We start from the raw sequence: 16890 nt of genomic DNA on the forward strand, positions 1-16890 counted from the left end.
ATCTCTAACACCACTTTTTTTTTTAAGAGGTTTCACAGAGGGAACTGTAACTGCTATGGTCTTATCGTCCCGAAAATCGAAGAGAGAAGGAAGACAGGATAGGAGAAAGCCAGCCGTTCCGAGAACGAACATTATCCCATCAGGATAAAATCCGCCCCGGGCGGGAATCGAACCCACGGCCTAGCGCTTACAAGGCAGACGCACTACCAACTAAGCTAACCAAGCTGGCAAACACAACTTGAAATGATGTTCATACAAGTGAGGGTGACTGAAGAGTATACATAGGTACCTACATTTATATTTTTGAGGTGGTTGATTTATGCAAGCACTCTTGTAGGTATTTTAAAAATATTTGAACCCAAATTGATTTGTTTCAAAAATTAAATTGAAGTTTTTCTTCCTTTCTCCTATCTCTATCAAATGTCTTCTTTACAATTTGACATTGTTCCTTTTGAAATAAGTTTATTTCTGCTCTTTAAGCAGTAGAGTCCACAATTATATTCGACAATGGGACAGTTTCCCAACACATCCACCTTTAGGAAACATTAGGTATCTCACATTTCCAACACAAGTGTGGAGGTGGACCTTGCCTTAGGTATATTGCACAACGATTTCAGAATAGCTATTTTGAGGTTTTTTCTAAAGATTAAAAACCACATACTGATCCAACACAAGTGTGGAGGTGGACCTTGCCTTATATTGCACAACGATTTCAGAATAGCTATTTTGAGGTTTTTTCTAAAGATTAAAAACCACATACTGATCACAGGACTTGAAGTAATTTCAAATTAATTTTAGTTTCTCAATCCTTTTTGCCTCCTTGATGAATTTCAAATGGGTTCAATTCGTTGCATTACAAAGTGTGGTCAGCTAAATTGAAATGAGGTAAGGATCTTAAGATGTGGATTGCCCAAATGGTCACCCATTCGGAAATCAACCACGCTTAATGTTGCTTCAGTAGGAGATAATCATACAATCACGAAAAACCCCCATTTTGAAATTTTGGTCTTCGTTCCCTTCTTCAAACTGCCGATTCTGTAATGTTTTAAAATACAACGGGATTCGAATTCGAACTTTGAACACATTTTTATTTTTCTTCAGCAAAAACAGAAATTTCTCAACAGTTGCAAGATAAAATTCGAATGGCTTGAGAAAAAAAGAAGAAAAAAAAAATCTGGCCAGACTTCGCAGATTCAATTTAAATTACGAGTACATTGTCTACAAGGAGTACAAGGACATTCGGAGAAAAAAATCGGATGAAACTCACAACAAGTAAGAAAGAACAGCCTTTACCTGGATAGAAGAGTTGTTTCTTAGCTCCCTTCCCATGTGGACTCGACTTGTCTATCATGGCCTCCTCCAGATCCATACACCGGTATGGTTTAACGCCCTGAGATTCTAAAGGCACGTCCATTTTAATCAAAAACTTCAAAACTTCATAGGATTTTTTAATTTTCAAATTTGGAGTATTTTGAAATTTGCCGCTGAAATATTTGTTGATAATGAGTAAACAGGGTGGCCAACTTGAAATTTATTTTGATTGATCTAGGCCGGGCCCAGAATGTTATTCCATTGACCGAAAACCGAACAAAGTGAGGCACTGAGGCCCAAGTTTTGTCTCAACGGTTTTGACCAGGTGTGCACAAACTGTGGCCAACAACTCCTCTTTTGTGCGGCCCGCGAGATCCTTTCAATTTTTAGGGAAAAGTCAATTTTAAAAATAAAAAAAAGCAGAAGAAAATTAAAAATGTGTTGAGAGGATTTTTATTATTTTTCTGAATTTGATCTACAACCTATTTTTTCAAAAATTTCGCCTGCGGCGCGGCGCTCTACTTTATTTTGCTCCTTTTAGTGTTCAGCTATAATGTGGAGAAAAAAGGAGTAGGAAAGATCTAAGAAGTATGTGTAGGATGTCGGACTGGAATTAAATAATTTAAAAATTAATTCACGACAAGCTTCAGATACCTACATACTTTTTTGAAAAATTTCGCCTGTGGCACAGTAGATTTGAATTTTGATCAGGCTGTGTTTCTGAATGGTTTAATTTTTCCAATTTTTGTGTGTTAAATTAGCTAAAAAAAAAAAAAAAAAAAAAAACATTCTTTTTTGTCTACAGAATTTTGATTTCAAATTAATTTTAGTTTCTCAATCCTTTTTTCCTCCTTGATGAATTTCAAATGGGTTCAATTCGTTGCATTACAAAGTGTGGTCAGCTAAATTGAAATGAGGTAAGGATCTTAAGATGTGATTTTATGTGAGGAATTAGAATTTAGATTCAATCTTCTGGAGTGGTTTTGATGCAAGTGATTAACTGGCAACTAGCAGGACGCAGGTTCGAGAAATACTTTGTATGACGAAAGTAAAAATAGAAATTGACATAAGCCAGAAAAATGTCGACTGATGAGTTTCGTACTGTGTTGTATTTCAAATCTGTATCAGAGCTGTTCGTTAAATACCTACATCTTAATTGTTTCTCTTTAATGTAATTATTATTTTTTGATCCATGATTCATGCCTAATCACAAATCATAACATTACTAAACTTGTTGTTGAGCGTGCTAATTAATCGAATTCTGATTTGATGGAGTTGTTTTGATCCTTTCCTCTCTCCTCCTGTTCCTACCATAAAATATCAAATCAGTATCAGTGGTGTGTGCCCCCATGGAATCGAGGGGGAGCACCCCTTCCCTTCCTCTCGACCAGTTTCCTTACCTCCCTCTGTTTACCACATACCAAGTTTAAGGCGGCTTTCACACTGAGGTAACACGTTGCAAGTAGCAAGTCGCAAGATGCTATCTAGCATGCATCTTCAAAGACCAGACCATTATTTCAAATGAAACCTTCCTCACTGAGGATACATGTCGCTACTTGAACCCTGGAAACAAGAGTTTAAGGCGGCTTTCACACTGAGGTAACACGTTGCAAGTAGCAAGTCGCAAGATGCTATGTAGCATGCATCTTCAAAGACCAGACCATTATTTCAAATGAAACCTTCCTCACTGAGGATACATGTCGCTACTTGAACCCTGGAAACAAGTAGGTAACAGTGTTACTTCAACACCAACAGTTTGGAGTTTTGTTAGTTGGTACTTGTGATTGTTTGTGGGAAAAAATATTTTTTGATACCTACGCAGTTCATTTTTATTGTCACATGTTGTTAGTTGTTACTCCAATGACAGTGTTACTTCAACACCAACAGTCTGGAGTTTTGTTAGTTGGTACTTGTGATTGTTTGTGGGAAAAATTATTTTTTGATACCTACGCAGTTCATTTTTATTGTCACATGTTGTTAGTTGTTACTCCAATGTGAAAGTTCGTGTTTCTTTGAACAAGATTCAGGACGTATCTTGCAACTTGCTACTTGCGACGTGTTACCTCAGTGCAAAACGCGCCTAAAGATCAGCCAGCTTTATGAAGTGATTGAGTGATCAGCCAGCTAGGTCGGTTAAAAATAAGATTTAGTGATTATGTGATTTGATTATTTAACCTGGATTCTAAGGCCACCAGTAGGTCGGCATACTGTGTATGGATTAATGGGCTTCCCCTTTTGAAAATCTCATCACACACCACTGATCACTATGGTTTTACTTATGGAGAATATATTGCACTTGAGATTAGGCCCGTATTGCGTCTGCAGTGGAGTAGGTATTGAATCAGAATGGAGCCTAATATAGCAGCGTTAGAGATAAGTAAAAATAATACGCTTACCACATAGCACATACAGAAGAAGGGTAGCTACATACGTACGTAGGGTACTGTACATTAAAAATTCCCTACCTATAATGTAGGATTGTAGGAACACATTTTTTTTTTTTTTTAAGGCTTTATTTATAGTGGCAGGGTTCTCCTGAAGGAGCTCTTCCATCCAACCACTAGTGTTTGTGTGCTAGATTATGTGTGTGTGAGTGTGTGTAGGATTATGTAGAAAAAGACTTGATTTAGGTAGGGTTTTCCTTCAGGTACCCCACAAGGGCAGTCTTGAATGAACTTATACTTGGTGAGTCCCTGATGTCCCTATGAAGAGAGTTCCATACATATCTACATAAAATGTAGGAACATATTACATGTCTACAACCTATGTGGGTACCTAGAAACATAAATTTTCAACAACTACTACATACATTATGATTATGAACAACTACCTACCTAATTGAAATTGTATTCCATATTTTATGGATATTTGGAGTTGTTGTGATTTATTTATTATTTTCGTTCTCTGTTATTTAATTTTGTGTTTTAAATACACAGCAGTTGCTCGTCTTTTTTTTTTTTTTTTTTTTTTTTTTTTTTTTTTTTTAATATTTTTTTTTCAAAAAACGGTCTGGCCGTTTTGCGGGGTTCAGACCCCAACATGGATTGTAAGTTAGAAGTTCTAAGATTCTAAATTAGAAGTTCCAAGATTCCAAGTTAGAATTTCTCTAACTGGACAGGTTCGATTCATTATGTAAAAATGCATTGTGATGTCGAGAACATCGTATTTTTAAAGTGAACTTCTTTTCAATAGGTTTGTACTTTTATATTTAGTGGCACTGTTCTCCTAAAGGAGCTCTTCCACCCAACGACTTATTTACATATTGAGGATCTATAGTTCATCCAGATCAATGTGACAGCAATGAGTCATCAACCCAAAATGAAGGAACCAATCAGTTTGCAGGAAATCCTTACATTGTTGCAATTGTGGTAAAGGTCTATTTTTGATAAACTCTCTCTTTTAAAATGCAGAGGTAGCTCTAAGTTCAGAGGTTGGATTCCAGGACAGGTAAGGTGGATATTGCCTTACCTGACTTTGTTTCACTGTCGGAGGAAGCACTGTGCAATATACCTTCCCCTTTTAAAGATTCTCTACCATTGCACATGTGACATGTTTGGCAACAATGCCTATTTTTTTGCTGTCACATTGATCTGGACACACTATAGGTAACTTTCCTTTCGACAGGATAGGTAAGGAGAGAAAAGGGAAGAGAAAAACTATATTGTTTTTATGAAATGACCTCGCACACTGTATCGTTGGGTTATTTTTTCCATAACAAAGCACCGCGGGTCAGACTTGAAGAGATCTCATTATCATAAATTTAACATCCTTAGTCCTTACCATTCTGAGTCTTAGCATTATACATATTTCCAAGTAGACAGATAATACTCATATTCATTATCATTAGTGATGCAAAGTTCATTGTTTTATTGTTTTACCCGTGTCGGTCTACTTTCAGTTTCCGAGAGATAGTGTGCGAAATAAGTTAAGTTCGGAAGATACATCAGGTAGATAATGGATCTAGGACCGTATTTAGGTTGTGGAGAGAAAGAGACAGGATAGGAGAAAGCCTGTCGTTCCAAGAACGGATTTTATCTATTTAGGAGAAATTTCCTCCAGGGCGACAATTGAACCGACCAGGCCCACGTCAGTCTCTCTCTCTCTCTCTCTCTCTCTCTCTCTCTCTTCCTCTCTCTCTCTCCCTCTCCCTCTCTCTCTCTTCCTCTCTCTCTCTCCCTCTCCCCCCCCTAACCCTCCCTCTCTCTTTATAGACCTAGACTTTGTACGGAATTCTGTACATTTGGAGTTGAACTGACAGTGTAGCTGTATCAAGAAAGAGAGAGAAAGAATTAGGTAAAGAGGAGAGGATAGAGAGAGAGAGTGAGAGAGAGAGAGAGAGAGAGAGAGAGAGAGAGAGAGAGAGAGAGAGAGTGAGAGAGAGAGAGAGAGAGAGAGAGAGAGAGAGAGTGAGAGAGAGAGTGAGAGAGAGAGTGAGAGAGAGAGTGAGAGAGAGAGTGAGAGAGAGAGTGAGAGAGAGAGTGAGAGAGAGAGTGAGAGAGAGAGTGAGAGAGAGAGTGAGAGAGAGAGTGAGAGAGAGAGTGAGAGAGAGAGTATGATTCGTCTTGTATTGAAATTTCAAGTGCGATTGTAAATTGTAGTGATGTACGAATCAAATGGCAGGGAGCCAAGATTTACAATTTATATTTATCCTTCGCGTGTTACTTAGTGGTAAAATGTAAACCTTGCTTGAGAAGGATGAAATTGATGATGATAAACTTGCGTTATCTACTTGACGACTTACATATACGCGTAATATAGGAAGGGGTTTTCTCCTTACAATAAAGAAAGTAATGTAATCGGCTGAATTTAAAGAACATGACCTGTTTTGTGGGTAGCTCAATAAATTAACCTTAGGGACCTGTGTCCCCTTCTCCCCCTCCTCCTCTTCCTTTTGTTCTTCTTTTTTCTCCTTCTTTTCTTTATCATCCTTCCCCTCCTGTTATTTCATTTCTCTTCTTCTTTCTCCTCCTCCTTCTCTTCCTCCTTCTTCTCTTCCTCTTTCTCCTCCTCTTCCTCTTTCTCCTCCTTCTCTTCCTCCTCCTTCTTCTCCTCCTCCTCTTCCTTCTCTTCCTCCTCCTTCTTCTTCTCCTCCTCCTCCTCCTCTTCCTTCTCTTCCTCCTTCTCCTTCTCCTCCTTCTCCTTCTCCTCCTTCCTTCTCCTTCTCCTCCTCTTCCTCTTTCTCCTCCTTCTCTTCCTCTTCCTCCTCCTCTTCCTCTTTCTCCTCCTTCTCTTCCTCCTCCTTCTCTTCCTCTTCCTCCTCCTCTTCCTCCTCCTCCTCTTCCTCTTTCTCCTCCTTCTCTTCCTCCTCCTTCTTCTTCTCCTCCTCCTCTTCCTTCTCTTCCTCCTTCTCCTCCTCTTCCTCTTTCTCCTCCTTCTCTTCCCCCCCTTCTCTTCCTCCTCCTCTTCCTCCCTCTCCTCCTTCTCTTTCTCTTCCTCTTCCTCTTTCTCCTCCTTCTCTTCCTCTTCCTCCTCCTCTTCCTCTTTCTCCTCCTTCTCTTCCTTCTCTTCCTCCTCCTTCTCTTCCTCTTCCTCCTCCTCTTCCTCCTCCTCCTCTTCCTCTTTCTCCTCCTTCTCTTCCGCCCTCCTTCTCTCCCTCCTCCTCCCCCTCCTCCCCCCCCCCCCCCACTCCCCTTCTTTTCCTCTCTTCTCCTGACCGTTCATTGAACGTACTGTGACTGGAGAATGACCTGAACAGTGAACGGATACACTCCCCTTCTTTTCCTCTCTTCTCCTGACCGTTCATTGAACGTACTGTGACTGGAGAATGACCTGAACAGTGAACGGATAGTGGGGATTACTTACTCTTTTAGTTTTTTGACCAGAGAGCCAGAGACACTATGATAATGTGTACGTATTATGTGAGGGACATTATTCTTACTAGAGAGAGACGAATCCACTAATTAACCTGATAGTATACAAGTATACATAGAGAACATATCGTCGGCCCGAAACAAAGAGGCGTAAGTGTAAAAATCACAATTTTTAATTATCATGTGTATCGGAAAAAGTCTGCTGGAAAACATACATAGCATGCTTTAAAAATGTTTCAACGAATAGGTAAACATGTACTTTATGAAGATTGTGCACTAGAAAGGGCTCAAAAAATAAATTTAAAAACTTGGAAAAAAACTTATTTCGGCCCTCCTGAAAAATGTGATTTTCGCACTTACGCCACTTCGTGTTTGGGACGACGATATGTGTGATAGTAGGTATAGGATGTGCGAGGAGTGACTACTTTAACATTACCTATGTACCCACTACCCACAGGGTGTACACGAAATTCATACCTACACTTCCGATTACTCGTACTTTTATGTTGGCGTTTTTCGTCGGCGTCTCAATTAGCCCTGGTTTGATTGTTTTTGGGCTGACCTTTTGGTTTTGGCTACAAAATGTTTACGAGTGCCCTTCGCACTCAACCTTTGCTATTTCTTTAGCAAAGGAAATTTTAGGCTGGTCTCCTCCCTGTTTAAAGTCCCCCAGCCAAACTTAGCTGGTCTACTCCCTGTTTAAAGTCCCCCAGCCAGACTAAGCTGGTCTACTCCCTGTTTAAAGTCCCCCAGCCAGACTAAGCTCTCTTCCTCTTTCTCCTCCTTCTCTTCCTCTTTCTCCTCCTTCTCTTCCTCCTCCTCTTCCTCTTTCTCCTCCTTCTCTTCCTCCCCCTTCTCTTCCTCCTCCTCTTCCTCTTTCTCCTCCTTCTCTTCCTCCTCCTCTTCCTCTTTCTCCTCCTTCTCTTCCTCTTTCTCCTCCTTCTCTTCCTCTTTCTCCCCCTTCTCTTCCTCTTTCTCCTCCTTCTCTTCCTCCCCCTTCTCTTCCTCCTCCTCTTCCTCCTCCTCTTCCTCCCTCTCCTCCTTCTCTTCCTCTTCCTCCTTCTCCTCCTCCTCTTCCTCCTTCTCTTCCTCTTCCTCTTCCTCCTCCTCTTCCTCCTCCTTCTCTTCCTCCCCCTCCCCCACTTCCCTTCTTTTCCTCTCTTCTCCTGACCGTTCATTGAACGTACTGTGACTGGAGAGTGACCTGAACAGTGAACGGATAGTGGGATTACTTACTCTTTTAGTTTTTTGACCAGAGAGCCAGAGACACTATGATAATGTGTACGTATTATGTGAGGGACATTATTTTTACTAGAGAGAGACGAATCCACTAATTAACCTGATAGTACCTATACAAGTATACATAGAGAACATATCGTCGGCCAGAAGACGAAGAGGCGTAAGTGTAAAAATCACAATTTTGAGTTATCATGTGTATCGGAAAAAGTCTGCTGGAAAATCATACATAGCATGCTTTAAAAATATTTTAACGAATAGGTAAACATGTACTTTGTGAAGATTGTGCAGTAGAAAGGGCTCAAAAAATAAATTTAAAAACTTGGAAAAAACCTATTTCGGCCCTCCTGAAGAATGTGATTTTCGCACTTACGCCACTTCGTGTTTGGGGCGACGATATGTGTGATAGTAGGTATAGTATGTGCGAGGAGTGACTACTTTAACATTACCTATGTACCCACAGGGTGTACACGAAATTCATACCTACACTGCCGATTACTCGTACTTTTAGGTTGGCGTTTTTCGTCGGCGTCTCAATTAGCCCTGGTTTGATTGTTTTTGGGCTGACATTTTGGTTTTTGGCTACAAAATGTATACGAGTGCCCTTCGCACTCAACCTTTGCTATTTCTTTAGCAAAGGAAATTTTAGGCTGGTCTCCTCCCTGTTTAAAGTCCCCCAGCCAGACATGGGTCTATATTACTTCTACAGAGTGAAATTTTCCTAAATTGGTTCCAAAAATGCGCCCTTGAAGGTGGTCGCATTACTCTTGGAACACTCAGTATATGGCTCACACATTGGCTTATACATTGGTGGTCGTACAACTTTTGAATCACCCTGTATACAGCTCACACATTGGCTTATACTCCTACACCCGAGAACAATGTCAAATTTGGAACACTCGGTATACGGCTCACACATTAGCTTATATACATTGGTGGTCGTACAACTTTTGAATCACCCTGTATACAGCTCACACATTGGCTTATACTCCTACACCCGAGAACAATGTCAAATTATAGTCAATTGACTTTGACTTACTGGATACTCACTGCTAAGAGAGAGAGAGAGAGAGACCGTCTATTTGCTAACTAAAGAAGATCACTACCTACCTATTCACAATAGCACTCTCTCTCTCTCTCTCTCTCTCCTTGTCTATATTAGCTAGGTACTAGATACCTTCATCTCTCTGTCTTCTTTACATGGTGATGAAAAAGTACTGCAACTCTTCAGAACCAGTGGCATAAAAAAATAGACCTTGTTTATAATATTTGGCCAAATAGGACTGAAAAGTCCCTTTACCCGAAACAAGATCTCGAATACCTATCTGGTGGCATTACAAAATACATATGTGATATCATATCACTGATATGACGTGCTTTTAGGAAAAAATCCAGTTATATCTAGGGGTTTCAATACTTTTTCATCTCTCTGTATTGTTCTCTATGAAACTATGAATGTCTCAAAACAAATTAGGCTCTTCTCGTCTCTTTAAATACAAGGACTATTGTGGGATGGCCCATAACACATACCTATAGCTAAGTCATTATGATAACACCTAAACCTAATGGACTATTCTGATTAACATCATACAGGTATCTTATTTGGCTTATCATAGGAAAAAAAGACCAACAATATAAATATAGGAAGTGTTTATACTTTATAACATGACTTTGTTGATACACCCTAATAAAATTAAAATAAATAATAGACAATACTTGAACAAAATAATAATAAATACTTTCCTTCCTATAGGATAAGGAAAGTAAAAAATATAAGAACGATGTTGATTGGAGCCACGAAGTTTTTTGAAGGTCTGAGCCGTTCGGTTGGTTCAAGATATGAACAGGAAATTCTCATGTGTTCAACATACGTATGTATGTATTTGCCAAATTTCATCATAATCAGACCAGACCGATCAGAGTTATCTTGGAACAGCAGAAAAAATGAAAAGTCCATTTAATAAAGGCCTTTTCTTTTAATTTTAGAGGTTTTTTCAAGAGGCTTAGTAGAGGGACACCTTTAACTACTGCGGTCTTCTCGTCCCGAATTCGAAGAGAAAAAGAGTAGAACTTAGGAGAAAGCCAGTCGTTCCTAGAACGAACCTTATATCGCCCCGGGTGGGATTCGAACCCGTGACTTAGCGCTTACAACGCAGGTGCGCTAGCCTTCAAGTTAACTAGGCTGGCTGAGATAAGCCTTTGTAGGATTTAAGTTTGATCCTCTTGATTTATACCTAATCTATTCTTTTATTTTGATTTCAGATAATCAAAGAAGCAGCATAATATTTTACAAATGAAATGCACCTTTAAAGCGTCCGAGTTGTGAAATACACAGACGAATACACAAGTTGAAAGATACACGAAAGAATACACATTGTTATTTCACTGGTCCTGAGCACTGAGTTCCTGACATTGAAATTCATTAGAAGCTGATTCCAATATGACCCGTAAGTACTAAGCGTTAGGTCGCGGGTTTGATTCCCGCCCGGAAGAATCGTTTTCGGAACTGCTGGCTTTTCCCGGCCCCACTAAAGCTAACTGGATTTTCCCGGTCCCACTAAGGCTAACTGGATTTTCCCGGCCCCACTAAGGCTAACTGGATTTTCCCGGTCCCACTTGGGCTAACTGGATTTTCCCGGCCCCACTAAGGCTAACTGGATTTTCCCGGTCCCACTAAAACTAACTGGATTTTCCCGGTCCCACTAAAACTAACTGGATTTTTCCGGCCCCACTAAGGCTAACTGGATTTTCCCGGTCCCACTAAGGCTAACTGGATTTTCCCGGTCCCACTAAGGCTAACTGGATTTTCCCGGCCCCACTAAGGCTAACTGGATTTTCCCGGTCCCACTTGGGCTAACTGGATTTTCCCGGTCCCACTAAAACTAACTGGATTTTCCCGGCCCCACTAAGGCTAACTGGATTTTCCCGGCCCCACTAAGGCTAACTGGATTTTCCCGGTCCCACTTGGGCTAGGTGAGGTCAATGTGAGTAGATATGAATGACCTTAACAGTTATACAATGGCGTGAATCTTATATTATAAGAACGAGATCCTATATAAAAACAAATTTTCATCATTAAATGGGTTCTTTGGAGTTAAATTAATCTCAGGGGCAAGATAAACCCAGACCCTTGACAAATGGAGTGTGCCTGATGGCATCCCCTCGACCTAGATTTTTATATGCTTGACCGAACTTTTAGGGCTGTTTGCCCCTACACCTAAGTCTCAAAGGGGGCTTTTAAGTATGTAGTCAAACAAAAATTTAACCCTAAATAAACGAAATAATGAATTCCAAATTAAGAAAATTTCCAAGATAAAACCTGTAGCTCGCTTCGTTCAATCTCTCCTAATCTCTCATTTGTTGACCATGAAATTTATGTCGTGGTGATAAACGGGATGCATTTCTATTTATGCATCCAATGAGTTGTCTTTACTTATCGCTACTCAAGTGTTATATTATACAGTATTGTATGTGTGTATTATACAGCATTGCACATATGTGTATATTATACGTGTTGAGTAGGTCATTAACAAATCAAGTGTACAATACAGGCGCCTGTGAATGTGAGAATTGAGATGCCTGCACATGATGAGGCATAAGTTAAAAAAGATAAAATGATACACATCAGCCAATGGCAATAGGATACTTAACGCACTTAGATTTAAGAAGCAACGTTGCGCGTGATTGGCATCCGAATGGGTGGCCGTTTGGGCAATCACATGCTGCTGGTTTGTCCCGGCCTCACTCTGGCTGGCTGAATGTGAGGAGACGGGTAACTTCTCGTCGAATGATGGGTAAAACCCTTTTATCTAAAGCCTTAGCTTAGCAGTTATACAATGGTACACGACACGTTTTCCAAGAGAAAGTGTGCTCATTTAATTTTGAGCCCGAAGTTCTACGGAGCTTTGAAATGCTGATGAGGGACATACAACGGGATGGGCATGCTACGACACAGACCACGTGGATCTAAAGGTAGAAACACACCACTATCACATCTCGTCATGTGAGGGGAGTCAGAAAGATGTAGTTCAAAGTTTTCCCATAATATTGTACGTAATTTCTGTAAATTTGTATATTAATCGATCGACGTCTTTTTCGTCTCCTTGTCCCCTACAGAATGTCAGGAAGAAGAAGACGTCTCGGACCGTTGTCACACCGGGGATGACCTCTCCTGACGTGAACACCCTGTATATCACAGTCACCTCTAGTGACATCCTGTATATCCTGCCCCTGTCCAACCCGCCGAGTATGCAGCCCGCCACACACGCCTAGCAGGAATAGGAAGGGTATATTTTCAAGTAAGTATACAATTCATTTAGCCAGGGTAGTTAGCTTGGAGTGTCTGCCTCTATTTGACATTAACGAATAGGCCACCGTGAAACCCGGGACCTCCGGGTTCGATTCCCGAAGGTGTTGAAGTTTTTTCGGCTCTGTGCTTGGAGTTCGAAAGAACTCAACCACGTGAGGTCATTAAATCAGTTGTGCTTACTTGGGTGATGTTTCAAAGTCATAGAGCAGGAAAAATGAGGACCAACGAAATTTTTCTTTTTCTTCTACGACTTTTCGTAAATCGTGAAGTTTGACGTCACGGCATACGCTCCCGTAGGCGATGACGTCATAATTCATGACTCCCGCTTCGTTTGATCTGTCCATTTTGACGTGAAATCTGACGTCACAACTCTTCGAACTTTTTCATTAGAACGGCAATTAAAAATTGATTTTTCGACCTTTTAAAGCTTCTTTTTCGGTGTTTTGACCTCAGATTTGGATTTTCGACCTCTTAAAGCTTCTTTTCAGTGTTTTGACCTCAGATTTTGATTTTTCACAACTTTTTACATAGGAATCGACCTTTTATTAATAATATTTTCCCATTTGCAACTCCTCCATTGAGGAGCCACTTTAGCGACGAGTGGCGGCATTACCAGTGTAAAAAGATTGTTGAAATATAAAAATTGATGGCAAAGGAGGCACTTGGTCTACATCTACATCTACGATATCTACAAAAGTTGTGGAAAGGCTCTGCGATCGCAAATTAGGCACTTGGTAATGCTGTGATATCTACAAAAGTTATGGAAAGGCTAAAGCAGAGTCCCAAATAAATTAATGATTTGATTTGATTATATCAATGAAATCACCTAAAATTGATCATTTACTCATTTCCCCCACGGCAGGTAGGTACACCATGGGTTCTACTCCCACAGATTTGGATGGGTTCCTCCCCCTCCTCACCACAGCCGACACCAAAGCCAAGCTCACCATAGGCGCCAAACTACACACCTATCTGAGTGAGATACTGTCCACTAATGAGGACGGAGAGCCCAGTATACAGTGCAGTGACATAGGTCTCTTCGTGGACAGTCTACTACCATGGATCACATCCAGTAACTATAAGGTATGTATGTTTATCTGAGTGAGATACTGTCCACTAATGAGGACGGAGAGCCCAGTATACAGTGCAGTGATATAGGTCTCTTCGTGGACAGTCTACTACCATGGATCACATCCAGTAACTATAAGGTATGTATGTTTATCTGAGTGAGAAGTGAAATTCCACACCTATCTAAGTGAAATTCTGTCCACAACTGAGGTAAAACGAGAAATAAGTTTACTAATCTTAATATCATTTTTTCTTTTTTCAACTGAAAAAAAAGGGCCAAGGTCCCAATTTCTTTTCCCAATAGTCTCAATATTATCGGCCCATAAACGGAATCTTTTTGTTCGGTGAGGCTAACTTTATCCTAAAGAGATACTATTTATTCTCAGAACGGCTGTCTTTCTCCTATCCTGTCTTCCTTCTCTCTTCGATTTCGGGACGATAAGACCCACTTTTTTAAGGTCCCTTTATCAAACCTCTTTTTACAAAAAGGTAATTTTTCCGAGTTCTTTCTACAACTCACTAGTTTTTTCCCCGTAGCGATGTTTCACATTTGTTTGCGTTTTACGTACTACATATCATTTTACGGTGATTATTCCACAGGTATCCCTGCAAGGGTTGGAAATAATGATAGAACTCTGTGATAAAATGAGGACGGACTTCAAGCCGTTTGTAGCGGCCGTGCTCCCCGTTACAATAGACAGACTGGGGGACAGCAAGGAGACCATACGGGAGAAGTCACAATTCTTCCTCATGAAACTGATGGAAACCGAGTCCATTTCCGTCCAGTACTTGTTCGATCGACTGGCAGCGAGTGGGTGAGTTGATGATTTCCCCTAGTTTAGTCATATTTTCCTTTCGGAAACTGAGATGATTTCCCCTCTTTTAACACATTGAACACCGTGTCAGCCATATATGTACTGCAGCCAAACGTCAAAAAAAAAAAAAAAAAAAAAAAAAAAAAAAAAATCACAAACCTTCCAAAACAGAACACTCACAAGAACATCTCGTAAGAAATACATTGTAATGTCTAATACTGTTGTTGTTGTTGTTGTAGCGGCTTTAGCTTTCGCCGAATGGTGTTGGCAGAGTAAAGAAAAGACATCTTTTCGTATCAGCCATATACCGGGGTGATGGTCTCTAGCCATGTTTAATTGGCTCGTCCTGAACCGCAGTCAACCATCGTGAGGACTTGTGCTTATTCTTTAAAAGCAGGGAGAACCCTTTGAAACTGCCAGCTAGCTAGGCTGGTTAGGGTTAGCTGTTCTCCTCCCTGTTTATAGTCCCACAGCCAGACGCTAGTCTACTCTCTGTTTAACGTCCCCTAGCCAGACCGGGTGGAGGTCTAATACGGGTGGAGGACAAGAAGATAATGTACTTCGTGTCAGCCACATGTGACTGAAAAGTACATTGAGAACATTTAGATGTACGCCATATATGGCTGACAGGAACCAAGCGAACTATTAGAAAAATCGACCTGGTATTCAACGTGTTCAAGGAAAATATGAAAAAATCCGATGTATCGATTTATCGGAGGGGAAATATATATATATATATATATATAGGATTTTGATATATCGCAACATGCCTACTACTCAGTCAATGTGAGCAGACTCATTGACTGCGTGTTAGAAGATCGTAAAACATGTAACTCATTGAATCTCTATTCTGTTTCGTCCAGGTTCACTCACAAGAATTCCAACGTACGGGAGCAATGCTTGAAACTCCTGGATTCTACTCTAGTGACATATGGTACTAAAGCACTCACTGTATCCAAGCTAGTGCCATTCATAGTGAAACTATTGTCCGATCCTAATTCTGCAAAGGAGGAGAAGGAAGAGAAGGAGGAGAAGGAAGAGAAGGAGAAGGAGGAGGAAGAGAAAGAGAAGAAGGAGGAGGAGAAGGAGGAGGAAGGAGGAAGAGGAAGGAGGAAGAGGAAGAGGAGGAGGAAGAGAAGGAGGAGAAAGAGGAAGAGAAGGAGGAGAAAAAGGAAGAGAAGGAGGAGAAAGAGGAAGAGGAAGAGAAAGAGAAGGAGGAGAGGGAGGAAGAGGAGGAGGAAGAGAAGGGGGGAAGAGAAGGAGGAGAAAGAGGAAGAGGAGGAGAAGGAGGAAGAGAAGGAAGAGGAGGAGGAGAAGAAGAAGGAGGAGGAAGACATAAAGTTCGCCGCGGGCTGGAATCGAACCCACGACCTGGCGGATGAGTGTTTCAGTGCCGATTTTTTTTTTTATATAACAATGAAACAACGGCACAACCGCTACATTAAACCCAAATGGTCTGTATCGTAGCATGCCCATCCCGTAGTATGTCCCCTACCTATCAACAACATAATTTTCTTCTCCTACGTATTCTAACCTTTATATTTTGTTGAATATTTGGTTTTACTTCGGACATAAATTTCATCTACATTTGAAGACTTTTTCAAGGAAACTATAAATCTTATATTATAAGAACAAGATCCATTCACATTTCATAGTTCACACACTGATCGCTCTATCTCGAGAACCACAACACCTAGAAAGCTGAAATTTGGTAGGAATATTCCTTTTATGGTCTAGTGTGCAATAAGAAAGGATTTTGCGAAAATCTAAATCGATCCTGAGATATGATCGCTAAAATCTCCATAAGAAATACACAGAGTGCAGAGACTGCGGGAGAGAAAGGTTTCGCTCTCGACCAACATTTTGAGTTTCGTTTATGTTTTTAGTTTGATAACTATGCAGCTAACAGGTAGCGCGCAGCGCGACCGTATTTTTTTTTATTATTATTTTCCACAAGTTTGGCCATGCCTCGGGATGAACGCGACGGAATTCAGCTAGTGTACATATAAAACTCTAGTCGGAAGTAATAAGACCAAGTATCTAATCAAACACAACGGTGAGAATAATGTAGATGTCCATTATGAACCTAACCAATATCTGCCATTTTGTCCTTCCAGTCTGGTGGTCATCTACAAATTTGTCGGGGACCGTTGAAGTTTTTTCCGCTCTGTGCTTGTAGTTCGAAAGAACTCAGCCACGTGAGGACAATTGAGGAGCCACTTCAGCGACGAGTGGCGGCATTACCAGTGTAAAAAGATTGTTGAAATATATAAATCGATTGCAAAGGAGGCACTTAGTTATGCTGTGATATCTACAAAAGTTGTGGAAAGGCTAAAGCAGA

The 16890-nt window shown here is 40.5% G+C and overlaps 2 protein-coding genes across 2 annotated transcripts in view; one reads left to right on the forward strand and one right to left on the reverse strand.

Moving 5' to 3' along the window:
- Positions 1–1414, reverse strand: part of LOC103518620 (m7GpppN-mRNA hydrolase) — a 15690-nt gene extending 14276 nt beyond the window's left edge. Inside the window, exon 1 of the mRNA XM_017447870.2 lies at positions 1294–1414. Within this exon, the coding sequence (XP_017303359.1) occupies positions 1294–1414 (121 nt within the window). The remainder of the gene's footprint in view (positions 1–1293) is intronic.
- Positions 1–15551, forward strand: part of LOC103518621 (CLIP-associating protein-like) — a gene marked incomplete at its 3' end in the record, with an annotated part of 18228 nt that extends 2677 nt beyond the window's left edge. The window contains exons 2-6 of the mRNA XM_017447871.2: positions 10620–10804; positions 12474–12655; positions 13533–13749; positions 14335–14549; positions 15413–15551. Of these exons, the coding sequence (XP_017303360.1) occupies positions 13540–13749; positions 14335–14549; positions 15413–15551 (564 nt within the window). The remainder of the gene's footprint in view (positions 1–10619; positions 10805–12473; positions 12656–13532; positions 13750–14334; positions 14550–15412) is intronic.
- Positions 15552–16890: the final 1339 nt, after the last annotated feature.

The sequence above is a fragment of the Diaphorina citri genome, unplaced genomic scaffold, assembly GCF_000475195.1.
Source record: "Diaphorina citri unplaced genomic scaffold, Diaci psyllid genome assembly version 1.1 scaffold2276, whole genome shotgun sequence".
NCBI classification, from domain to species: Eukaryota; Metazoa; Arthropoda; class Insecta; order Hemiptera; family Psyllidae; genus Diaphorina; species Diaphorina citri.